The following is a 21,978-nucleotide window of genomic DNA, read 5'->3' as shown; positions in this document are numbered from 1 at the left end:
TGCCTATAGCCTCCGTGTCCTAAAAATGGCTTAAGATGACTTCCAGTAATAGGTACAATGTAACACAATGAATAAATTAAAATGTGCAGATGAGGAAACCAAAGGGAGAGACAAAGAAGGGAAGGCTGTGCCCGGGGCCCAGGGCACACGGGGGCTTTGTATCACCGCACAGGGCCCAGCGGGTCAGATAGCGTGGTCTCCCCTGGGCCTCTTCCTGGAAATACCGTTCAACTCATCCCCCAATTGGAGTAGAGAGCAGTCACATGGCAGGACTTCTCACAGAGATGTGTGGTGTGATCAGCTGATGGTCAGGTTCAGGCCAGAACAGGCCAGACACTGGAGCAGTGGTTTTCCAGTGCTGTTGGCATATAGCATCATGGTGAAATCCATGGCCTAGTCAGATGAAAGCAGAGTGTCTGACTGTTCTCCCGCTGGGGGTTTCCTCTCTCCTTGGGCCACCACTCTCAGCAGCGCCAACTGAGACCCTTACTCCCCTCCTCTCAGGGACTGCACAGCATGGTGTGAAATCCAGGCAGGAGAATGGCCGTTTCTATTTTATTTTTTTTAATTGATTTCAAAGAGGAAGGGAGAGGGAGAGAGATAGACACGTCCATGATGAGAATCATCAATCCGCTGCCTCCTGCAAGTCCCCCTCTGGGGATCAAACCCACAACCCGGGCATATGTCCTTGACCGGAATCAAACCTGGGACCTTTCAGTTTGCAGGACAACGCTCTATCCACTGAGCCAAATCGGCTAGGGCAAGAATGGCGATTTCTAAGGGGTTTACACAGACTATGAAGTGGTGCTGGTGGTGAGGAGAAGGGAGAGCAGTTTCCATCAGCCAGAGGAGCAAGTTTGAGAAGCACTAGAATAGCCAAGAATCACAGATCTTGGCAGTGGGATTTATGATAGCTTGCAATAGAGCAATGTCATTGCAACTCTACAGGGTGTGGAGAAGTACTCTATGCCACATTCCAAAGCCATACTGGACAGGGGACAGGTTAGTGGGTAAGGCCATACTGGGTTTCACAAACAAGGGCATGTTGGGAAGCTATTTCCTTCTTCAGAAGCTATTTCTTCTTCAGGATTGCATCTCTGTCCCCTGAGCAGACTTTCATAAATACATCTCTCAGCTCCTCTCTGTACCACACCAGCAGGCTGACCCAGAAAGCAGCAGCTGCTGAGGCTACCATCTATACGACCCCAGTTGCTCTCATGCTCACAAACACTCCCTTCTTTGAACACTGGGTCTTGCACCCACTAAGCTGAATACAAGCTCAGGCAATGAGAAGCAAACACTTGAACAAGGCTGCCTCTATGCCAGGCCCTGCCTGTGTGCATCAGGGGTAGAAACTCCTGTTTCTCACAACAGCCATTAGGGTAGAAATTGGTAGAGTTGGACTTCACATATAGGCTGACTCCTCAAAGTAGGCACCATTAGTGTGAACAAGTCATCAAGTTCCTCTACCCAAAGTGTTAGTGTGCAAGGCATTTAATAGCCACAGCCAAGACTAAGCATACAACAATGGCAGCTCCAAGGTAGTTTTTAAAGTTATCTACTCGTGAGAGATCAGTAATCCATGAGTGGTGCTGTTGCAAGCACTACAGTCAATCTGTACTCAGACAGAGCATAAAACTACACTGAACTGACAAAAGGACACTTGGTTTAGCTGTCAGAACCTTCAAAATAAAATACATATATCCAAAACTTGAAAAAATGGAACAGATAAATAGAGATTGGTTATTTGTTTATAAAAGTACTAGAGGACTCATGCACAAAATCACAAAATTCATGCACTTAGGGGAAGGAAGTCCCTCAACCCAGCCTGTGCCCTCTCATAATCTGAGAGCCCTCAGGGGATCTCTAACTGATTGCTTGAGTCCGCTCCTTTGCACTGCTGCCACTGTGCTTAGCAGCTGTGAGCTGACTCAGAGCTTCTGGCTGAGCAGCACTCCCCTTGTGGGAGTTCACTAACCACCAGGGGCAGCTCCTGCTTTGAGCATCTCCCCCCTGGTGGTCAGTGCGCATCATAGTGGCCAGTTGTTCCACTGTTCAGTCAATTTGCATATTAGCTTTTTATTATATAGGATTTTTTTATGAAAGATATAGCTAAAAATTTTGGAAACAGGTTTTCCTAGAATCTACACAATATAATTTAATTACAACATTATATTTCCCTACAACCTTTGAAGAATGCCTTTATTATATAGAGTAAACCACAGTGATAGAATTTAATCCTAGGCATGTTAACACTCTGTTACCTCAGAGGCCTTAAAAGCTCCACCATGTACCACAGCTAGAAAATATTGCTGGGTATTTTTCTCCTGTATGCAAAGGCTTCTTTCTGACATTGATCTGTCATATTGTTTCCTATGAATGGTCTCCAGCTATTAACTAAGGTCATGTGATAAAAATTAGGTAAGAGCCCTGGCCAGTTTTGCTAAGGGGTTAGAGTGTCATCTCATGGCCCAAAAGGTTTTGCAGTGAAGGGCACATGCCTCCATTGCAGGCTCAATCCCAGCCCCCAGTTGGGGTGTGAGCAGGAGGCAACTAATCAATGTGTCTCTCTCACATCAATGTTTCTCTCTCTCCTGCCCCACACTTCTCTCCCCTGCACTCTCTAAAACAATCAATGGAAAAAAAAGAAAAAAAAGAAGAAAAAAAAAGATACTCTTCACAAAGTCTAAGAAACACAAAGCAATTCTTGTACAACCAGATTTCAACACCAACTTTCATGTGTCCAAGAATGGCACTCTATTCAGCCCATTACACAGCCCATTATTAAAATCTAAACAAAATGGGACTAGAGGTCTGTTCCATGGCTTTCTTCTACAATACTATTTTCACCTCAACCCATCTGGGTTCTACCTCAAAGAGTGCTAAGACCCTCACCCAGGAAAGCACTGGGATTGTTCACCTGATCCCTACCCATACCTCTCCCAAGGAGCAGGCTGTGGCCGTGCCCTCACAGGCCCCTCAGCCATTTGCATATGCATCTTTCCCCCAAAACTGGAAGGTACAGCAAAGCAGGACAGCCCACATTGGCCACCACACTGCACATACACAGTCAGCAGTAAATGCTCAATGAATGTATCAGGAAAATTTAAATGATATGAGTCATCTCAGAAGTAGTGGTATCTATAAAGGGAATTCGTTGAAAATTCTCTTTTAAAATAACTGCCACCACACAGGAGAAGGTGAACAGTGTCATGGGTTCCAGTATTACCACAGGCACGTGGCCAAGTGCTCTGTCCACAGATGCTGCACAGCACATGCCTTGTCATTGGTAGAATGATTGACGAAGTAAATGTTCAAACTTTTCTATTAAATGCTTTCACTTCAAAATACCACTCTTTGGCCTTGGCAATTTTCAGACTATTTTCTACAAATCTGTGGAGATGGAATTTTCATTTCAGTGTAAATTATGAATGTTGGTGTGTTCCCACTATGTATGTGTATCCTGAGTAGCTTTAGAGAAAAGACAAATCTTTTGAACATGAATTTCCTCATTGAGGAAGAAGAGATATCTTGTGGTGCTTAAAACACAGAACTGAGGTGTCCACATTTAGCAGCTAATTACTACAAATAATTGCTTTCTGAGTCTCAATCTTTAGACTTTGCTAACCCAAAGATATACACACAGTGATTTAAGTGGAATAAATATGAGTTGTTTTCTGATATCACAATTTAGATTAAATATTTCACAACTGCCAAAGCAATCCAAACAGCTTTTTAACAGCCTCATTCCTAGGTTTCCAGTTGTCCCGTTCAAGATTACTGGAATTGGCATTTTTCTAAATGTATAAACTGTATTAGGCTACAGATTTTATAAAAACAATGCTTAAACACAGAAGTGGCCCTCTGGAAGTTTCCAATCTAGTTGATGATGGAGAATAGTATGTAAACCTGTCCCAAGTCACTGACAATTGAGAGAACTGCTCTTTAAATTACTACTCCCATTAATATTACTATTTCCAATTTTGTGCATTTTGTTTTCTGTGTATATTGTTGGAAATTCTCTCCTGACATCTTGATTTTCTTTTTAAAGAAAATCAGCACATAAAATATCAATCTGGTATTAGAGTTTTAGTTATTAAAGAAACAAATATAAACACTTAATTTGTATGCAGCTTAATTATAAAAAGCGCTTGGAAGTGGGCATGACTTTCAGGGAGCCAGGTCAAGAGACACATGCCACAAATATGGATAAATATTTAGAAGTCTTGAAACACAGGGGTCCTGACTCTTCCCTGTCACCAGCACTCAAGGGACAACATTTCCCTTTGGACATTTCTAGGCTGCTACTCTCTGAAAACATTCCTTTCCTAAGTAAAATCACAGGGGTCCGTTTTCAAAAGGGCTTACCTGGTAATTTGTGTTCTTGTACTGAAGTCAAGAGACCTCATTGAGCGTAGAACTTCAATGCACCCCAAGTACTGCAAGGGGAAAAAATGTAAATCATGAGCCCTGGGCGCTGAGAGGAAGACACCCCCTAATAACATCAAGGGCATTTCTGGGAGCCACATACATTTTTTAGTCACATTGAACTTCATATTCGCTCAGTGGATAGAACGTCAGCCTGCGGACTGAAAGGTCCCCAGTTCGATCTGGTCAAGGGCACATACCTTGGTTGCAGGCACATCCCCAGTAGGGGGTGTGCAGGAGGCAGCTGATTGATGTTTCTCTCTCATCAATGTTTCTGGCTCTCTAGCTCTCTATCTCTCTCCCTTCCTCTCTGTAAGAAATCTATAAAAACTATATTTTAAAAAATTCGCTACAGTCTTGGATGATGGCAAGTATTTTTAGCAATAAAGTTTTTTTATTAAGGTATATACCTTGTGCTTTTAGACATAATGTTATTGCACAATTATTAGACTACAGTATAGTATAAACATAACCTTTATATACATTGGGAAATAAAAAAATTCATGTGAGTCACTTTACTGCAGTATTTGCTTGATTGTGGTGATCTGGGCCGAACTTGTTATATCTCTGATAGATAGCCAAAGGCCTGGTTATGAAAACACTCCCACCAGAATGACCACTGAGTTATGTAACTACTACAACCAACACCACGTGGGTATGCAAATACCACAACCAATATCATATCACTGTTTCAATACCATCACCACCACACTATCGCATTATCTGAAAAACATCACCACCACACCACTGCAGCGATGTGAAGACCATCATCACCACGACAGAGTTATGTGAAGGCCACCTGCGCCCACTTCACAGAATAACAAATGTCATCCCAACACTGCAGAGCTGGATGAACCTCAATCATTGCGGCCATGTGAATGCCATCATCACCAACTTTGCAGACTTAGTTGGCTAACACAGCCAACCTGGCAGAGCTATCTGGTTATGACCATCCCCAAAGTCACAGATGATTGTGAGTCCCACCCCAGACAACATTACAGAATTATCTGATATGTGACCACCTCCACCACCACCAGCACAACACTGGGTGAATCCCATGACTAATGCAGCAGAGCTCCGTGTAGACTCACTTCTCCGAGTCATACAATTACCACCACCGTTACTGTCACAGCCACGCCAACACCTCCACTGCTGTCGCTGAGTTGTGGGGATACAAGCTCCATGGCTGTCACAGGGTTACATGAAGACCATGACCAACTTCAAGGAGGTCCACGATCACCACCACCGATGGTGTAGTTAAATTACGCTCTCAGGGTCTGCAGCAACTTGTACTCTCACCACCAATATCTAAACATGTTTATTTCTCAATCCTTCATAACACTGTACAGCATCAATATTTTTAATCTTTGGCTGTCAGAGGCTAAAGTATTTCTCTTTTTGTTTTAATTGGCACTTTCCTGATATCTAATAAAGTTATGTAAGTTTTCTCACTTGTGTATTGACATTTGCACTTCCTTTTCTGTTAAGTGATGCTCATATTTTTGGCCTAGTTTTCTATTAGAGTATTCATCTCTTTCTTATAGAGTAATAGCATGTTAATCTTCCATTGAATTAGTTTTCTTTTATAGCTTCCACATTTCCCCTAACACGAACAGTTCCACAGTAATACTGTAGTAATTACTGTGACCTCAAGTCTACCGCTTTCTGTATGGCTTTGGCATGTCCTGTCTTCCTATCCCCAAATTATTACAACAACTTTTATTTTAACAATATTTAATATTTTCTATTTCGCTTTTTAATCTGTTTGGAGTTTGTCTATAGAATATGGCATAAGATATTTGTCAGTCTCCAAATGGGTTCGACTGCTGTCAGCACCACTGGTTTCATAACCCATCCATGTCCTCCTGGGCTAACGCATTCCCACTTCTGCACCTGAACCCTGTTCTGTCAACTTCATTTGTCAGTTCCTGTGTCTTCTGTGTGTGTTTTGACTTAAGAACTTTGAAATCATTTTGTGAAGTCTCACCCCGCAAACACTGGGTTCCCAATGAAACTCCATGCTACCTTGCGAGGAACTCAGGTTTGCTGTTTAGTTTTATCCATGAACAGGGGCATTGTTTCCAATTCAAATATTACCTGATGCTTTTAACGAGACTTGTGGTCTTTATTTTAAACAGTATACATGTTTCTTCTTCAGTGCATTCCAAGGCATTAGAAATGACAGTTCGATTTTTCTGTCCTGTGTTTACCTGGTTTTTCCTAGCAGAGACCAAAGGAATTGACTTAGGATATAAATAGAAAACTCAGTCAATGGGCTCCAGACATGTACAAAACAGAAGTTATAAAAGCTTGGACAATGGAGCTCCAGCACCAATGGGACTGAAATATAAAAGAAAATGCAGCCCTAGCCGGTTTGGTTCAGTGGCTAGAGCATTGACCTGTAGTCTAAAGGGTCTTGGATTCGATTCTGGTCAAGGGCACATGCCCGGGTTGCGGGCTCAATCTCCAGTAAGAAGCACGCAGGAGGCAGCTGATCAATGATTCTCTCTCATAATCAATGTTTCTATCTCTCTCCTTCTCCCTTCCTCTCTGAAATCAATAAAAATATATTTTAAAAAGGAAACATCTGCCTCATAGGAATTTCAGGGCGGGGGTGTGGGGGGGAAAGGAGGGAGGGGAAGAGAGATACAGGCAAAAGAATATTCAAGAATGAAAACAATAAAATGTTTAGTGTTTATATTTTTAAGGCGACGACATAATAAGAAAAGGGTGCACTTTTGGGCATGATGGAAACAACACAAAAGGATCAGGAGATACTGTCCTGAAAGGACTCCAGGAGGGGCAGGCAGGGAAAGGGATGCTCACCGGATGCTCCCTTCAACTCCAAGCACATGAAGATGTTATTGAAAGTCTCAAGAAGGCAAGTGTGGAGCCAAAAAGCTTATTTTCACGGGAATGAGCGTTCCGGTGGGAGGGCAAAGGAGGCCTTGGAAAGCTAACCGCCCACAGGGCCCTCTGAAAGAACCGTTTGGGGGGGGGGGTTAAATACCGGGGGGAAAAGGAGAATGTGGGCTCAGAGAAACAATGACAAGAAAAGAATCAACAAACATGACGTGTGTGCCTATGCCTTAAGAATTATTGGGGCAGAACGCTACGTGTGTTTTCTTACAATGATGGGGATTCAGCCTCAGCAGACCTCAGTGTGGCTAGTGGGGACAGATATAAACGACAGACAGGAGAGGAGAGGGGAGCATACTAAAGGCTATTGTGGGAGGAGGGAGTGTTTATTATTGTTTTTTAATGTATTTTTATTGAGAGGAAGGGAGAGGGAAAGAGATAGGAACATCAATGATGAGAGAAAATCATTGGTTGGCTGCCTCCTACATGCCCCACACTGGGGATTGAACCCAAAACCCAGACAAGTGCCCTTGACAGGAATCGAACCCTGGACCCTACAGTCTACAGGCCGACGCTCTATCCACAGGGCTAAACTGACTAGGGCAAAGCTATTGTGTTTTGTGGAGGTAGGTCCAGAATCGGTAGTAAAATAATGTAAGTTTACATATGTGTGCAAAAATTATAAACCTCTGTAAAAATAGGAATAGAATGACTGACTTCCAAACTAAATAGCCCAGGCAGCAAGAAGAGGAAAACAGGCATGCACAAAAGAAAAAGGAAAAATATAAAGTGAAACATTAGTAATAGGTGCGAACACCTCAGTCATCACATGAATGAGTCCGGCCGCCATGAAGGTCAAAATTCCTCATGGTTAGAGCATGTGCTAAACAACACGCGGGGTAAGCCGGGAAGACAGCCCAGCACAAGGAACACGGGTACAATGGGGGGAAGGGGTATCTCAGGTAAACTCACAGGAAAGAAAAGATATTAAATAAATTAAGAAATGTGCATGATCAAACTGAAAAGCTTCAATGGAGTGAAATAATAAGAGAAAACCTGCATATATGGCAAGACATACTGTAGTTTCTGTGTTGAATTATTTAATATTAAAAACATACCAATTCTCCCCAAATTAATCTACAATTTTTGTTTTTGTTTTTTTGTTAATCCTCACCCGAGGGTATTTTTCCATTGACTTTTAGGGAGAGTGGGAGAGGGGGAAAGAAAGACAAACATCGATGTGAGAGAAACACCAATGGGTTGCCTCCTGCACTAGCCCTGACCAGGGCCCTGGCTGGAGAGGACCCTGCAGTCCAGGTCCATGCCCTTGACTGGAATCGAACCCAGGACCCTTTGGTCTGCAATCGGATGCTCTATCCACTGAGCAAACCGGCTGGGGCTTAATCTGTAATTTTATTATGATGCCAATGAAAGTGCCAATGGGATTTTTCACCTTAGATCTTATTCATTTAACTCCAAAGTTTATGTCATAAGAGAAGATCTTGAGAACATGAATAAAATCATGAAAAAAAATGAAAATGAAAAGGAACTGGTGAAAGTTGTGTGATATTCATATGGGCTAGACCAGTGGTCGGCAAACTCATCAGTCCACAGAGCCAAGTATCAACAGTACAACAATTGAAATTTCTTCTGAGAGCCAAATTTTTTAAACTTAAACTTCTTCTAATGCCACTTCTTCAACATAGACTCGCCCAGGCCGTGGTATCTTGTGGAAGGACCAAAGAGCTGCATGTGGCTCGAGAGTCACAGTTTGCCGACCACTGGGCTAGACTAACCCTGTGAGGGACTGGAGTGGAGCCAGGATAAAAGGGCAAACAACCAGTGGGGATCACTGAGGGACAGACAAGCCAGAGGGCACAGGCAGGGAGGAGTGGCTGTCACCCCGGAAAAGGACCCTGCCACAGCCCTGCCGCCGCACACGGCTGTGAGTGTGTCACACGCTGTGCTGTGTACGTGGCATGTCCTCACCGACATGCACATCGTACACTGTGCACAAAAATAAATCCCAAAATGATTGAAGCGCTAAAGCTGAGAGCAAAATTAGAAACATTACAAGAAAATAGAGAATATCATTTCTGTGACAAGACCTAAAACTCAAAGGCTCATGAAAATGAACACGTGTAGGAAACTTCCACATAAAGCTTCCACACTGGTGAAACATGTGTGCTAAATAACATGCCATAAAGAACATGGAAAGGCTGGGAAAATGCAATTAAGTCATCCCTCAATGGGGGGAAAGGGCAAAGAACAAACGGGAGTTCACAGCGGGAGAGAGGCAGTCGGCAGCATGCAGCCCTGGAGAGCAGTGACCAGAGAAATTACACAAATGCCAGGAGGAGACGCAGCTCTTCGCCCAGCAGAATGGTCACTGGGTGGGGAAGCAGGAAAAGTGGGCCCTGCTCCATCTCACAGGGAGTGTCACGTGGTGAAACCGCCCATGAGGTTTTGGAATTATCTATGGACATGAGAAGCATGCTGCCCTTTGGCTCAGGAACGGTGTGTGTGATGTCATCCATGCAGAAGCACGTGAAGTTGTATTTAAAATATTCACTCTTAGTTTGCCTGTGTAGAAGGGAAACCTGAACCCCCTCCTTAGACATTTGTCAGTAAATGCACATCCAAACTATGACTCCAACAGCAGCCACTTTTTTTTGTTTTTTCTGTTAATCCTCACCTGAGGATATTTTCCCATTAATTTTTAGAGAGTGGGAGAGAGAGGGAAAGACAGAGAGAAACATCGATGCGAGAGAGACACATCCATTGGTTGCCTCCTGTATGTGCCCTGACCAGAACCCAGCCAGAGAGGAGCCTGGAACCAAGGTACGTGCCCTTGGCCGGAATTGAACCCGGGACCCTTCGGTCCTCAGTCTGCGCTCTCTCCACTGAGCCAAACCGGCTAGGGCTGCAGCCACTTTTTAAATAATTTAAGTTTAAAGGCTCCAAAAATACTACTACTCCCTCTACATTTTATTGTTAAAGCAAGTCACAGTGTCAGTTCAAACTCAAAGGATGGGGGCCACCCAAAAGTGTGAGTGTGAGGCTGCCCAGGTCACCAGGTCCACCACTGGCTGAGAGACGGAGATGCAGGTGTTGTTAGGGTGAGCAGCGGGAGGAGGTGTGGTGGGGAAGGAGTGTCATCTCTGAATACCACAGTTATAACAAGAATGTGTTCCTTTTACGTATACAACTACAAAATAAATTTTAAATAAAATATTTTCTACACAAAAAGACCGTGCCTAATAACATCGGATGTCCATGCTATGATGCAGAATTGGTCACAGAGCGGGTCAGTATCTGGAGGCTCTAATTCCAAGGCCCCTGGACCCACCTGCCTCGTCCTCTGGGAGCGACTTTGCTCTGAGGATGCAGTGGAGAGTGAGGTGGTCAGGGAGATCGGGCACTCTCCTGAGCAGGCTGCTCCGCATTGCGCTTTGGATTCCATCCTCCCCTCAGCTATGGGTCGAGGATGGTGTGACCCAGCCCAGCCCGCGAGCTGCAGTCCTGGGGCTTTGCTGGAACTGCTATCAGGAGTGACAGGCAGTGCACCTCCGAGCGCTGCACAGTGATGCTCCGGCCCCTCCGGCCCCGGCCTCCCAGCCAGAGGGCACTGAGACAATCCATGGACAGTTATCCCTGGGGAGTCTGCCCTCAGTGACATTGCAGGCACCTTCTTCTCACTTGGAATCACGGTGCGTCATGCTTCTGATTTCTGAGCATGGTCCATAAATGGGGTGGCCACCCACGCTAGACCTACAAAGAGTCTATGATATCTTGAATATTGTACTGTCAGCATAATGAGTAATTTGCCTTTTAGGTTTCTGGTGCTGGGGGAAAAAAAAAAAAAAAAAAAGGTGTCTCTGAAGTGAGTTTAAAATACCTAAATAATTGTTAATTGTATTTGTTTGTTAAGTCATTTTAAATTGCATTTGTTTGTGGACTGCTTGTAAAAATCTCCTGTGTCATTCCGGTCCCAGCTAACGAACACTCAGCGGCACCTGTGTGATGCTCCGGTAGAAGGAGATGGGGCAGTCTGAGTGCCTGCCCTTGAAGCTGTCCCCGGTCAGCATGAGCAATGTGCCCAAGCCAGGCTGACAGGCCATCTGCTGAGAATAGGACCACGGCGTGCCATCCACAGGAGGGTAAGCGGATCTCAGAGCACGCCCACCCCTCCCCTCCCCTCCCACTCCCCCCATACACACACACACACACACACACACACACACACACACACCCGCTCCCATCCAGATCAGCTATATAGAGGTTGGTTGAACTTTCCAAACTTTCTGTATCTGATCACTATTGTATGCAGGCCTCATCAGTTCAAACCCTGATTCGGTAACAGCATAAAAACTTCATTTCCTCAATATGACCTTTTCTTTCTTTCCTTTTGATTCAAACTGGCCTTGTCCAGCTTAGGAGCACTCTGACTTACACCCCTTCCTCCCTTAATCATTAAGCCCTCAGGACAAAGCCCTCAGGCCAGCATCAGATAATCTTAGGCACAGCCTGGAGTCAAACTAAAGATAACATCTAGGCCTCAGTTATATTGGCTGCAGACCCAGAAAAGCGGAACCACCCGACACACCCTGTGAGACCGGAGTGATGCCCTCACCGGACCAGAGCCGCCATGCACCCCCTCCCTAGTGCAGACCAGGCAGTAGAGACGCGACCCTAACCACACCCTGGCTCTCTTAGTCGCTGTGATTGACAATTTTCCCTGTAACTCAGCCCCAAGAAGTCACAGGGGAGCCAGGTACGGGAGCCTCCAGGTTTGACACCATTTCCTTAAATAAACCTTTTTCCTTTCCCTGCCTCAAACTCCTGTTGTGTCTGATTGGGCTTTGATGTAGGCAGCCTAAGAGACCTCCTTAGTTCAATAACAGTTATCCCATCTAATAGTAGTAACCTTGATTTTCAATCATTTTTAACTCAAATCTCCCAGAGCCTTGCTTTCCTTGAACGGGATGACAACATACACTTCCTGGATTGGTTGTGACAATAAGACCCACCTGTAAAGCATCTTGCACAGCCCTGGCCTTCATGTGGCCTGAGATACTAGTAACATTCTTATTTGGACACTCTGGTCCAGGCTCCTAGGGGCACCTTCACACACACGGCTGAGGACTCAGCCACAGTCCACACTTAGCTAACAATGACATACATTTCACCAGGTTTTATTTCTTCAAACTCCAGATGGCCTCGAGGGTCCCAGAACTTTATGGCTTTTGGCTCCTCCTGTCTCCCGTGGAAATCCCTGGACACACAGCTCCCATTTAGGGCATCAAAACATACCAAATCTGCTCGGCTGGCGTGACTCAGTGGTTGAGTATCTACCTATGAACCAGGAGGTCAGGGCACATGCCAGGGTTGAGGGCTCAATCCCCAGTGGGGGGCATACAGGAAGCAGCCAATCAATGATTCTCTCTCATCATAGATGTGTCTATCTCTCCCACTCTCCCTTCTTCTCTGAAATCAATAAAAAATATATTTTAAAGAAACTAATGTCCCATATCTTAGGAAACTGATGGCATAACATTAGTAAATGGACTTTGTGAAACCCAAGTTCATGATATTAAAATAAAACCATTCCAATCAAGTTTCTGAAGGTTTTCTTTGGAAAGCTCAGGAATGTAGGCAAAAAGCACTTTTTACACAAACAATAACTCAGACTAAAACTCGCTTTCTGAATGACAAATGTCAAATGCAAAACCTCTGGGGGTGGAGACAGAGTTCCTGTGACAGCAGTGAGCTGTCCCTGAGAGCAGAAGCTGAGCTGGTTTGTTCCAGGATTCAAAGACATTGTGGGTGTGTAGGCAAGAAATCAGGGCCATCAAAAAAGAACTGCAACTTACAAAGACTGGGAGAAAAACGCGGTTTATCCAGAGCATGAGGAAAATAAAGAAGAAATGTTGCTCTTCAATGCATAAGGAAGAGTGAAAACTCCCACAGAGCGAAGACAAAAGCCATTCTTCTGGAAAGGAAGTCTTGATAAAGACTTTCTCTGCAACTGTGGGCCTGAGCAGCTGCAAACTAAAGAACAGGGCATTAAGCCCAAACACAGCGGGGAGAATTAGTCATAGGTGGGCACCCTCCCCAGACTCTCCCCCGCTCCCCTCCCTGCAGAGCCTTGAGTTGCCTTCTCAGAGGTCGGGAGACGGGAGCCATGGGGCAGCATGGCTGAGAGTGGCCTGCAGGTGACACCAGGACTGTCTGTCCTAGGGCTCTGACAGCGGGCCTGTCCTCCCACCAGGAGTCTCCATGGAGGAGGAGGTTGGGAAGGGAGACGTACTGTTGGAGCCAGAACTGCAGATGATCCACAGGGGGTCCAGCAGGTTAGGGACAGCGAGGCCTGGGTCCAAGAACCACAGAAAATTGTCCGGTATTTAGGACTCACAGGCAGGAGAGAAAGGAAGCCAGCGAAGGCTGGAGCGCTCACTGAGACTGAGCTGACCCCAGGTCTCAAAATGAACCGCTCTGCCTGGGACCGAGGACAGAGCCTTTGCAGGTTATTGGTGTGCCCTGTGCTTTGTAAACTGCAAAACAATGCTCAAATCCATCCTCACTCTTCAGGGGAAGAGAGGCAGCACTGAGCCTCGGGCCACTGACCACCTGGGAACTGTCTGAGCAGCGCCAGGCCCTTCCTGGGGCCTTGTGGCTAGATGCTGGTTGTGGCTAGATGCTGGAGGTGTTTTCAACCCTAGAGTCTGCTCTTCAAGACCATGGCCAGATCTGAGTTTTCATAATGAGAATCCATCCCAAAGGGTCTTATTTAAAGAAAAACAACATACAGCTTGCAATTCCATGAACCTGAGAAATAATAAGGTTCATTTTTTGGGGGGGGCGGGGGGGGGGGGGGAGGAAGCAGGGCAATATTAACTTTCATTTAGAATAATAATCACATAAATAAATTCCTCCTTTTTTTTACGTTTCCTCTGCCTGATTCAACATACATTTGTGCTTGTGTGTGTGATAAAGAACAAGTTCAGTAAGAATAAGTGCTTTACTCTTGGTCACCCCCAACTGCACCCCCCCACCAGCCTGGTCACCCCTAACTTTCCTTCCTACTGGCCTGGTTACCTTCAACTGCCCTTCTTCCCCCCCACCCCCCACCCCCTCACTGGCTTGGTTGCCCCGTTCAGCCTGCTGTTCAGTTGTTGGTCGTCCCTCACTAACCCCACTGCTGGCCTGGTCACCCCACACAGCCTGCTTGTTTAGTCATTTGGTTGTCCCTCACTAACTCCCCTGCCACCTAGTGGTAGGCAGCCATCTTGTGAGAGCATGAGGGTTAATTTGCTATTACCTCTTTATTATATAGGATAGAAACAAACCAACACCCCTCAGGGTACAGTGCTCAGTGTGGTCAAGCCACCAAATGGACTATTGTGGGGAAGCATGGAACTTGGTTGGAAAGTCTGTGAGGAGAATTCTCTGAAAGGCCGGGCTCTGGGGGACCTTGCCAAAGGCACAGCCCCTGCCTGGATTTTTCCAAACAAGTCCGAGCCCCCAGGCGTTTTGCTAGAATCTCTGTTTAGTTTTTAAAGACTCAACCTTGTAGAAGCAGGTGCATATGTAATGACATCAGTGTTGGTGTGAGATGAAACAGTACTTTCTTATTTACTATTGGTGGAACCATAATTGATATTTATCCTGCTGATCATATCTAAAGGTTAATTTTAGTTCAAGCTGTTGTTATAATAAAAGCCTAAGGAGGCAGGCAATCGAGGCTGCTTTGTTCTTAAATCGAAACAACCCCTTAGCCTTCTCTTTCACAGAAACGTGTGTCAGAGTCATCTGTTCATCTGTTGCTCAGGGTCTGCTGGTCAGCCCTGGCAGACCATGTCAGCATTACTTACTTATGAAGACTATATAACTATTGGAGGAAAGGATGTAAGATCATCCATTATAACCAAGTCTTTCAAACGGTAGTAAAAGTGAACACTTGTTCAGCACTCACTGTACTGGCACTGGGATGACCACACTGGGTGGGAGTCCTTACACTGGCCCCCATAGCAGCTCTGTGACCAGCTCCATTCTGCTGTGGAAACCAAGGCTGTGTATGAGGAGGAACTCCCCTGAAGATACTGAGGTGCCACCAAACATGTGAACATGTGCTCAACTTCATTAGCATTCAAAGCTACACAATTAAAAACCACCATAAGAAACAAAATTGGCATAAATTGAACAGTTTAATGACATCAGTGTTGTTGGAAGTGAGATGAAAGAGTACTTTTTTATTTATTACTAGAGGCCCGGTGCATGAAATTCGTGCACAGGGGCAGGGAGGGTTGTCACTCAGCCCAGCCTGCACCCTCTCCAATCTGGGACATCCCTCTTACAATCCAGGACTGCTGGCTCCCAACTGCTCACCTGCCTGCCTTCCTGATTGCCCCTAACCACTTCTGCCTGCCAGCATGATCACCACTAACCACTCCCATGCCAGCCTGATTGATGTCTAACTGCTCCCCTGTCAGACTGTTTGCCCCCAACTTCCTTCTTCTGCTGGCCTGGTCACCCCTAACTGCCGTCCCTTGCAGTGTTGATTGCCTTCAACTGCCCTCCCCTTCTTGCCTGATCACCCACAACTGCCCTCCCTTGCAGGTCTGGTCCCTCCCAACTGCCCTCCCCTGCTGGCCATCTTGTGGTGTCCATCTTGTGTTCACATAGGGGCAGACTCTTTGACCACATGGGGGCAGCCATCTTATGTGTTGGAGTGATGGTCAATCTGCATATTACTTTTATTAGATAAGATAGAGGACTAGTGCATGGGTGGGGGCCAGCTGGTTTGCCCTGAAGGGTGTCCCAGATCAAGGTGGGGGTTCCTTTGGGGCGTGAGGTAGCCTGGGCGAGGGGCTTGTGATGGTTTGCAGGCTGGCCATGCCTCCCAACAACCCAAGTGGAGGCCCTGGTATCTGGAATTTATTTATTATACCTTCTACAATTGAGACTTTGTGGCCTGGAGAGGAGCCAAGCCTCCTGTTCACTCCATGGCAGCAGCCATTTCTGTTTGGATTTGTTTACCTTCTATAATTGAAACTTTGTAGCCTTGAGTGGAGGCTTAGACTGGCCAGGGCATGCGGAAAGAGTGGCTTCTTCCATTGCCTGGGAAACCCAGACCTCCCTCCTGCTCTCTGTGGTCTTAGCCATCTTGGCTGGGTTTATTTGCATACTCACTCTGATTGGCCAGTGGGCATGGCTTGTGGAGCAGCATGATGGTTAATTTGCATATTACTCTTTTATTAGGTAGGATTGGTGGAACCATAATTGATACAACCATCTTAGAGAATGGCTCCAAATTTAAATGCGCATTCTTCTCTTCTGACCCAAACACTTCTCTTTGGGGAATTACTCCAGGGAGATTCTCACACATCTTATGAAAGAACACGCATAAAGATTTTCACTGTATGGTTGCTTGTGTTAAAAAGAAGTTAAATAAATCATGGTTGATCCAAGCAACAATTAAAAAGAAAAAAAATGGATCTCTTTTTTTAAAAACCTCCAAAGCAAGTAAAATAATAATAATAAATCTAACTTAAAGAAGTATGCATACTATGATACCATTTATGTCAAAACCAAAAGAGAAACGAAAAAACCAACATCTTTCTGGTGGCACATAAGTCCATGTATATGTACCGAAAAAGGGTCTGTAAGAACAGGCACCACCTGGTAACTGCATGGGACATTGGGAGGGAATCTGATACTCTATATACATATGTCTTCAGGTATTAATTTTTTAGAATAGGGATGTATCCATGTATTACTTATGCAGTTACAAATAATTATATAGCTAAACAAGGGAAAACAAAACAAGCCTTGCTTAGAGCAATGGTTCTCAAACTAGAAGCACCTGGAGAGCTTGTTCAACCCAGAATGCTTGTTAAGTCGCATGCTCTGACTCCTGCCGCAGACTTCTGATTCAGTAGGTGGAGGTGGGGGGATGACTGATGCTGTGTTCTGGGAGGAGCCAGGATTTGAATCCAGACCATGACAGATAAGACCCTAACTCTTGACCATGATCACTGCTTCCAGGACTATCTTTGTGTGGTAGAATTAAGGTGGGTTTGTTTGTTGCCAGTTTTTACATATATCCTTATTGGACTTTTAAATATAACTTCAATTCATCCTGTAAAGCCTAAAGGTTGTGTATTTTCCAAAGTTTATGAGAATTCCCTGCTCTGAAAATTTTTTAAGGATTATATAACAATCTCCCTCTGTCTTAAGTGTGTGTGTGAGTCAGGGACTTCCTGGTGTGAACCTGAGCTGAGCTCTGAATATCACTCTACTTCCTAAGTTGGGGAAGTTCTCACTCCATTTATTGGACACAAAGGCTGGTGAGGACACATCCTTTCCCAAGCAGTGGGCATCCACCCAAAATGCAAGTAGGGTTAACTAAGCCAAGGAAAGTAAGAAGGAAATACATTTCTATTATGATTGAGGAAAAAATATTTTTTGCTTAAAAACTAATAAAGGCCTATGCACAGAGCAGCCTTCCCTTCCACTCAGCTCCCCAGAGGTGGCAGAAGAATAAATCCCTAATTGCAGTGGGAAACAGAAGAAGGGGCGTGTCAGTGGACTGGCCTCATTAAGGATCCCTGTAAGATGAATGCTGATCAAGATAGGACAGAAGAAGTAAGTCCCACACACCATGCACAATGCACCCAACGAGGGGAGGATATGGAGCCCTGGGAAGCACCAAGCTCCAAGAAGATATTGCCAAGAGGATGCCTTGTTTTGGCTTCGTCATGGTTCCTGAAACAATCCTTTACAGAATAGTGATTACACAAAAGAGTTAGACACACTTCCTGAAATATGTGTGCAAGGAGCAAGCGGACACTGGGAAACTGACCAAACCAAATACCAGCAGCACAAAGGTTCAAAGAGCTGGGAAGAGTGAAAGAAAATATAAGAGACATGGAAGATGGATCCAGACATTTCTTTTTTAAAAATATATTTTTATTAATTTCAGGGAGGAAGGAAGAGAGAGAGATAGAAACATCAATGATGAGAGAGAATCATTGATTGGCTGCCTCCTGCACACTCTCCACTGGGGATCAAGCCAGTCAATGCCCTTGACCAGAATCGAACCTGAGACCCTTGAGTCTTCAGGTTGATGCTCTATCCACTGAGCCAAACCAGCTAGGACAGATCCATCCATTTCAACATCTATTGGATATAATGCAGATGTAAGAATACAGAAGAGAAAACTTACCCAGAACTGAAGACCCAAGTCCTCCTTTGAGATGTCTCACCAAGTGCTAAACTAAACAAGATCAAAAGAATGAATGAACATTGACTGGGGGTGGTGAAAACACAGTACAGCATACAGATGATGTATTGTAGAACGATGCAGCTGAAACTTGTAGGTTTTATCAACCAATGCCACCCCAATAAATTCAACAAAAAGACAAAACAGAAACAAATGAACAGAAAAACTCCCATGTCTTAGTGTAATGCCAGAACAACAATAATAAGGAGAAAAATTCTAGAAGTTTTGAATTTAGGACAGGAATATTCAATTATTTAATAAAGAACTAGACACAACTATGTGAATGCACTTAATGCTACTGAACTGTACACTTAAAATAGTTAAAATGGTACATTTTATGTTATGTACATTTAAACACAATTTAAAATATACACATGCACCAATCACAACAGGAGAGTACAACTAACCCACAAAAGGAACATGTCTAGAGCATGCAGATCAGTAGTACAATGACATCACACTTCTGTTCCCAGTACATTTACTAAAAGAAACAACCCCCAAATTAAAAGAAAGAAGGAATCACCAGAAAAAGGACTAGATGAGATGGAGGAAAGCAAGTTATCAAACCCAGAGTTCAGAGTAATGGTTTTAAAGATGTTCATGGAACTTAATGATAACTATATCATTAAGTATGATAAAGAAACATAAAAAGAACTTCCAGGAACATAGAGGGAACTACAAGGAGCTTGGTGAAAGCTACAACAGTATGAAGAAGAAGAAAAAAGATATAGATATTGTGAAAGAAAAGAGCCACATGCTAACCTGACAAGCTCAGGGAAGGCCTGCGTGGCAGTCTTGCAAACCCAGAGACCTAAGATAACCACAAAAGATGGTTTGAAAATTAAATATCTAACAGGTTATAGCAGGTAGTCTCGTCCCAGATATTTTCCCAGACAAAGATCAACTTTGATCTTTTTTCTGAGCCCATTTGCCTTTTTGCCTCTAAGATAACATATCTGTGAGATGTCTGGGTAACTTGTAACTTCCCTTTTTCCGGAGCCCCTGGGGCACAACCAAATGTGGTGGGCGCCAGGACAGATGCCTCAAATTCCTTCTTTATCATGTTAATTGTTCCTGCACTCACCTGAGTACACGTCCATCATTTTACTTTTTATCCAATCCCAGGAGTTTCCCACCGCTTTGTTTTCTCCCGCCTCCTTACTCCATCACCAATGAATTTCATGTAACCCACCTATGTCCCTCCTTTGATTTCGGTGTATAAATAGAGAAATGTAACTCGCCATTCTTCGGAGCATTATCTCAATCCATTGAGGTTTTGCTTCCCGGCAATTGTCGACAGTTTTGGCTCAAATAAACTCATTAAAAAATTCTTTACAGGTTTCAATAGTTTTTTCATTAACAATATAATGAATAAAAAACAGGCAGAAATGAAGAATACTATATCTGACATCAAGAATATTCTGGAAAGAATAGCAGGCTCAATGAAGCAGAAGATTGAATAAGTGAATCCAAAGATAATACACTCAATCAAAGCAGCAAAAAGAAAAAATACTTAAAAAGCATGAGGATGGTTTAAGAGAACTTGGGGACAACATAAAATGAAATAATGTTCACATCATAAAGAAACCAGAGTAAGAATAAAGTGAGCAAGGGATAGAGAACCTGTTGGAAGAAATAATGACAGAAACTTTCTCTAAGAAGTTAATTTTTCATTAACTTTTATTTCATTTATTAACACCAGTTTGCACTGGTTTGTGATATGTATGTATAATATGCTTGAATATTCTGACTGTTTCACTGAAATTATTCTAGAACTTAGATATTTCACTTTTAACAGGTCTTTCTGCTTAGCTATATTAATCTAAGTGAGTAAAGAGCATATATTTGCAGTGAAAGGACAGTGAAACAAGAAAAAAAAAAAGAAAAAAAAAAAAGCTTAACCCTGAGGATGGAAAAGAGGTATGCAAAGTGCATTATTTTTACAACAAATGTGTCTGCAATAATTTCAAAATAAGTTTTTTAAATTCAAGAAAGAGAAAGGTAAAAACTGTAAATTTCAACATTTCTCTTAATTTACCTAGGAGCCAATTTTTCCCCATGTATAGTAACCCAGAAATGGATACAGGTAACTTTCAATGGGAGCTACAGGTACAAAATATCAGTATGTTGTCATTCTCCAAACTGAATCACATGCTTTGAGTTTCCCAATGATTAATTATACTTTTAAGATGGCTACACATTCTATGAGTGAACAAATGGACTCTAAATCTCAATGGTACCCGGCCCATGACTGTTAAGTAGAGTAAGCCGTACTTACACAATCAACATCTATTTAGTGACTCTGTGTCAAGCACTCACATATAAAAGTGAACAAGGAAAACCACTACTTTCAAATTTCATTCCTTTGTCTCCTGTTCTTTTAAAATCATGAAAGACCTGTGTCACTCTCCCAGGCTGGCAAATAGCAAACTTGCATTTGTTTCTGCATTCTGCTTATAGCTAGACAAAAGCAGGCTCTGCACTTCTACAGCCCAGGTTACAGACCCATATCCTGGCTGGCCACCTGTGTGTATGTCAGCCAGGTGAGGGCTCTTTTTGAGTCTCTGCCCCTCACGCCCTGCAGGATGGAGTTTACACAAGTGGCATCACACTGTATATTTAGTGAGATAATATGCACTGTCCATCCGCAACATATTCCTGGGCTACATACCATGGTGCTCCAGCTGGCTTTTAACAAAACTTTGCTCTTTGCCAACTCTGCAGGATACAATTTCCATTTATTTTGTTACTAGAGGCCCAGTGCACAAAATTTCTGCACAGGTGCAGTCCCTAGGTTTGGCCTGCAATCAGGACCATCTTCCCTGCCTGCTGGAAGTCAACCCCACCCCCAGCCATCAGGCGATCAGAGTCTGCGGGCCAGGGGGAGGGACCGAGAGGTTGACGGTTCCTGCCTGCTTGCCGACCCCATCCCCTGATGCTGGTCGCAATCTGTGTGGGGGGCGACCAGTTGGGATAGGGGCCTTGGCCTGGCGTCGTCTGTGTTCGCCACCACCCAACCCCGGTTCCCCATTCCTCATCCAGTGATCTGATCTGCTGGCTGGGGGAAGGGATCGAGAGGTTGGCCAGCAAGTCCTAGTCAGGCGATTGGGGCCTGCGGACTGCAGGCATCTCCTGTGTTGAGCATCTGCCCCCAGATGGTCAGTGTGTGTCATAGCAATCAGTAATTCTGCCATTTGGTCAATTTGCATATTACCCTATTATTATATAGGATAAGACAATGCATGGTCCCTCCACTCCCCACCCTAACACCTGCTTCTGATAACAGAATACTTCCCTCCCTGGTCACCTGCACAGGTGCTTCTTACATTCAAACCTCAGGTCCTCGCTGAAATCAAGTCTCCACTTACCTCCAGATCATTTTATGTAACATACTACATTTTTGTAAT

General features: G+C 44.2%; 1 protein-coding gene across 2 annotated transcripts in view; it reads right to left on the bottom strand.

The window, feature by feature from the left end:
* Positions 1–21,978, bottom strand: part of SHC3 (SHC adaptor protein 3) — a 138,041-nt gene that overhangs the window by 90,076 nt on the left and 25,987 nt on the right. For both annotated transcript variants that reach the window (XM_084899077.1, XM_084899078.1), the window contains exon 3: positions 4,369–4,439. In XM_084899077.1, the coding sequence (XP_084755203.1) occupies positions 4,369–4,439 (71 nt within the window). The remainder of the gene's footprint in view (positions 1–4,368; positions 4,440–21,978) is intronic.

The sequence above is a fragment of the Pipistrellus hanaki genome (assembly GCF_964339955.1).
Source record: "Pipistrellus hanaki genome assembly, chromosome: 11".
Lineage (NCBI taxonomy): Eukaryota > Metazoa > Chordata > Mammalia > Chiroptera > Vespertilionidae > Pipistrellus > Pipistrellus hanaki.
The sequence above is the reverse complement of the archived record's forward strand: the minus strand, read 5'-3'. Positions and strand labels throughout refer to the sequence as shown.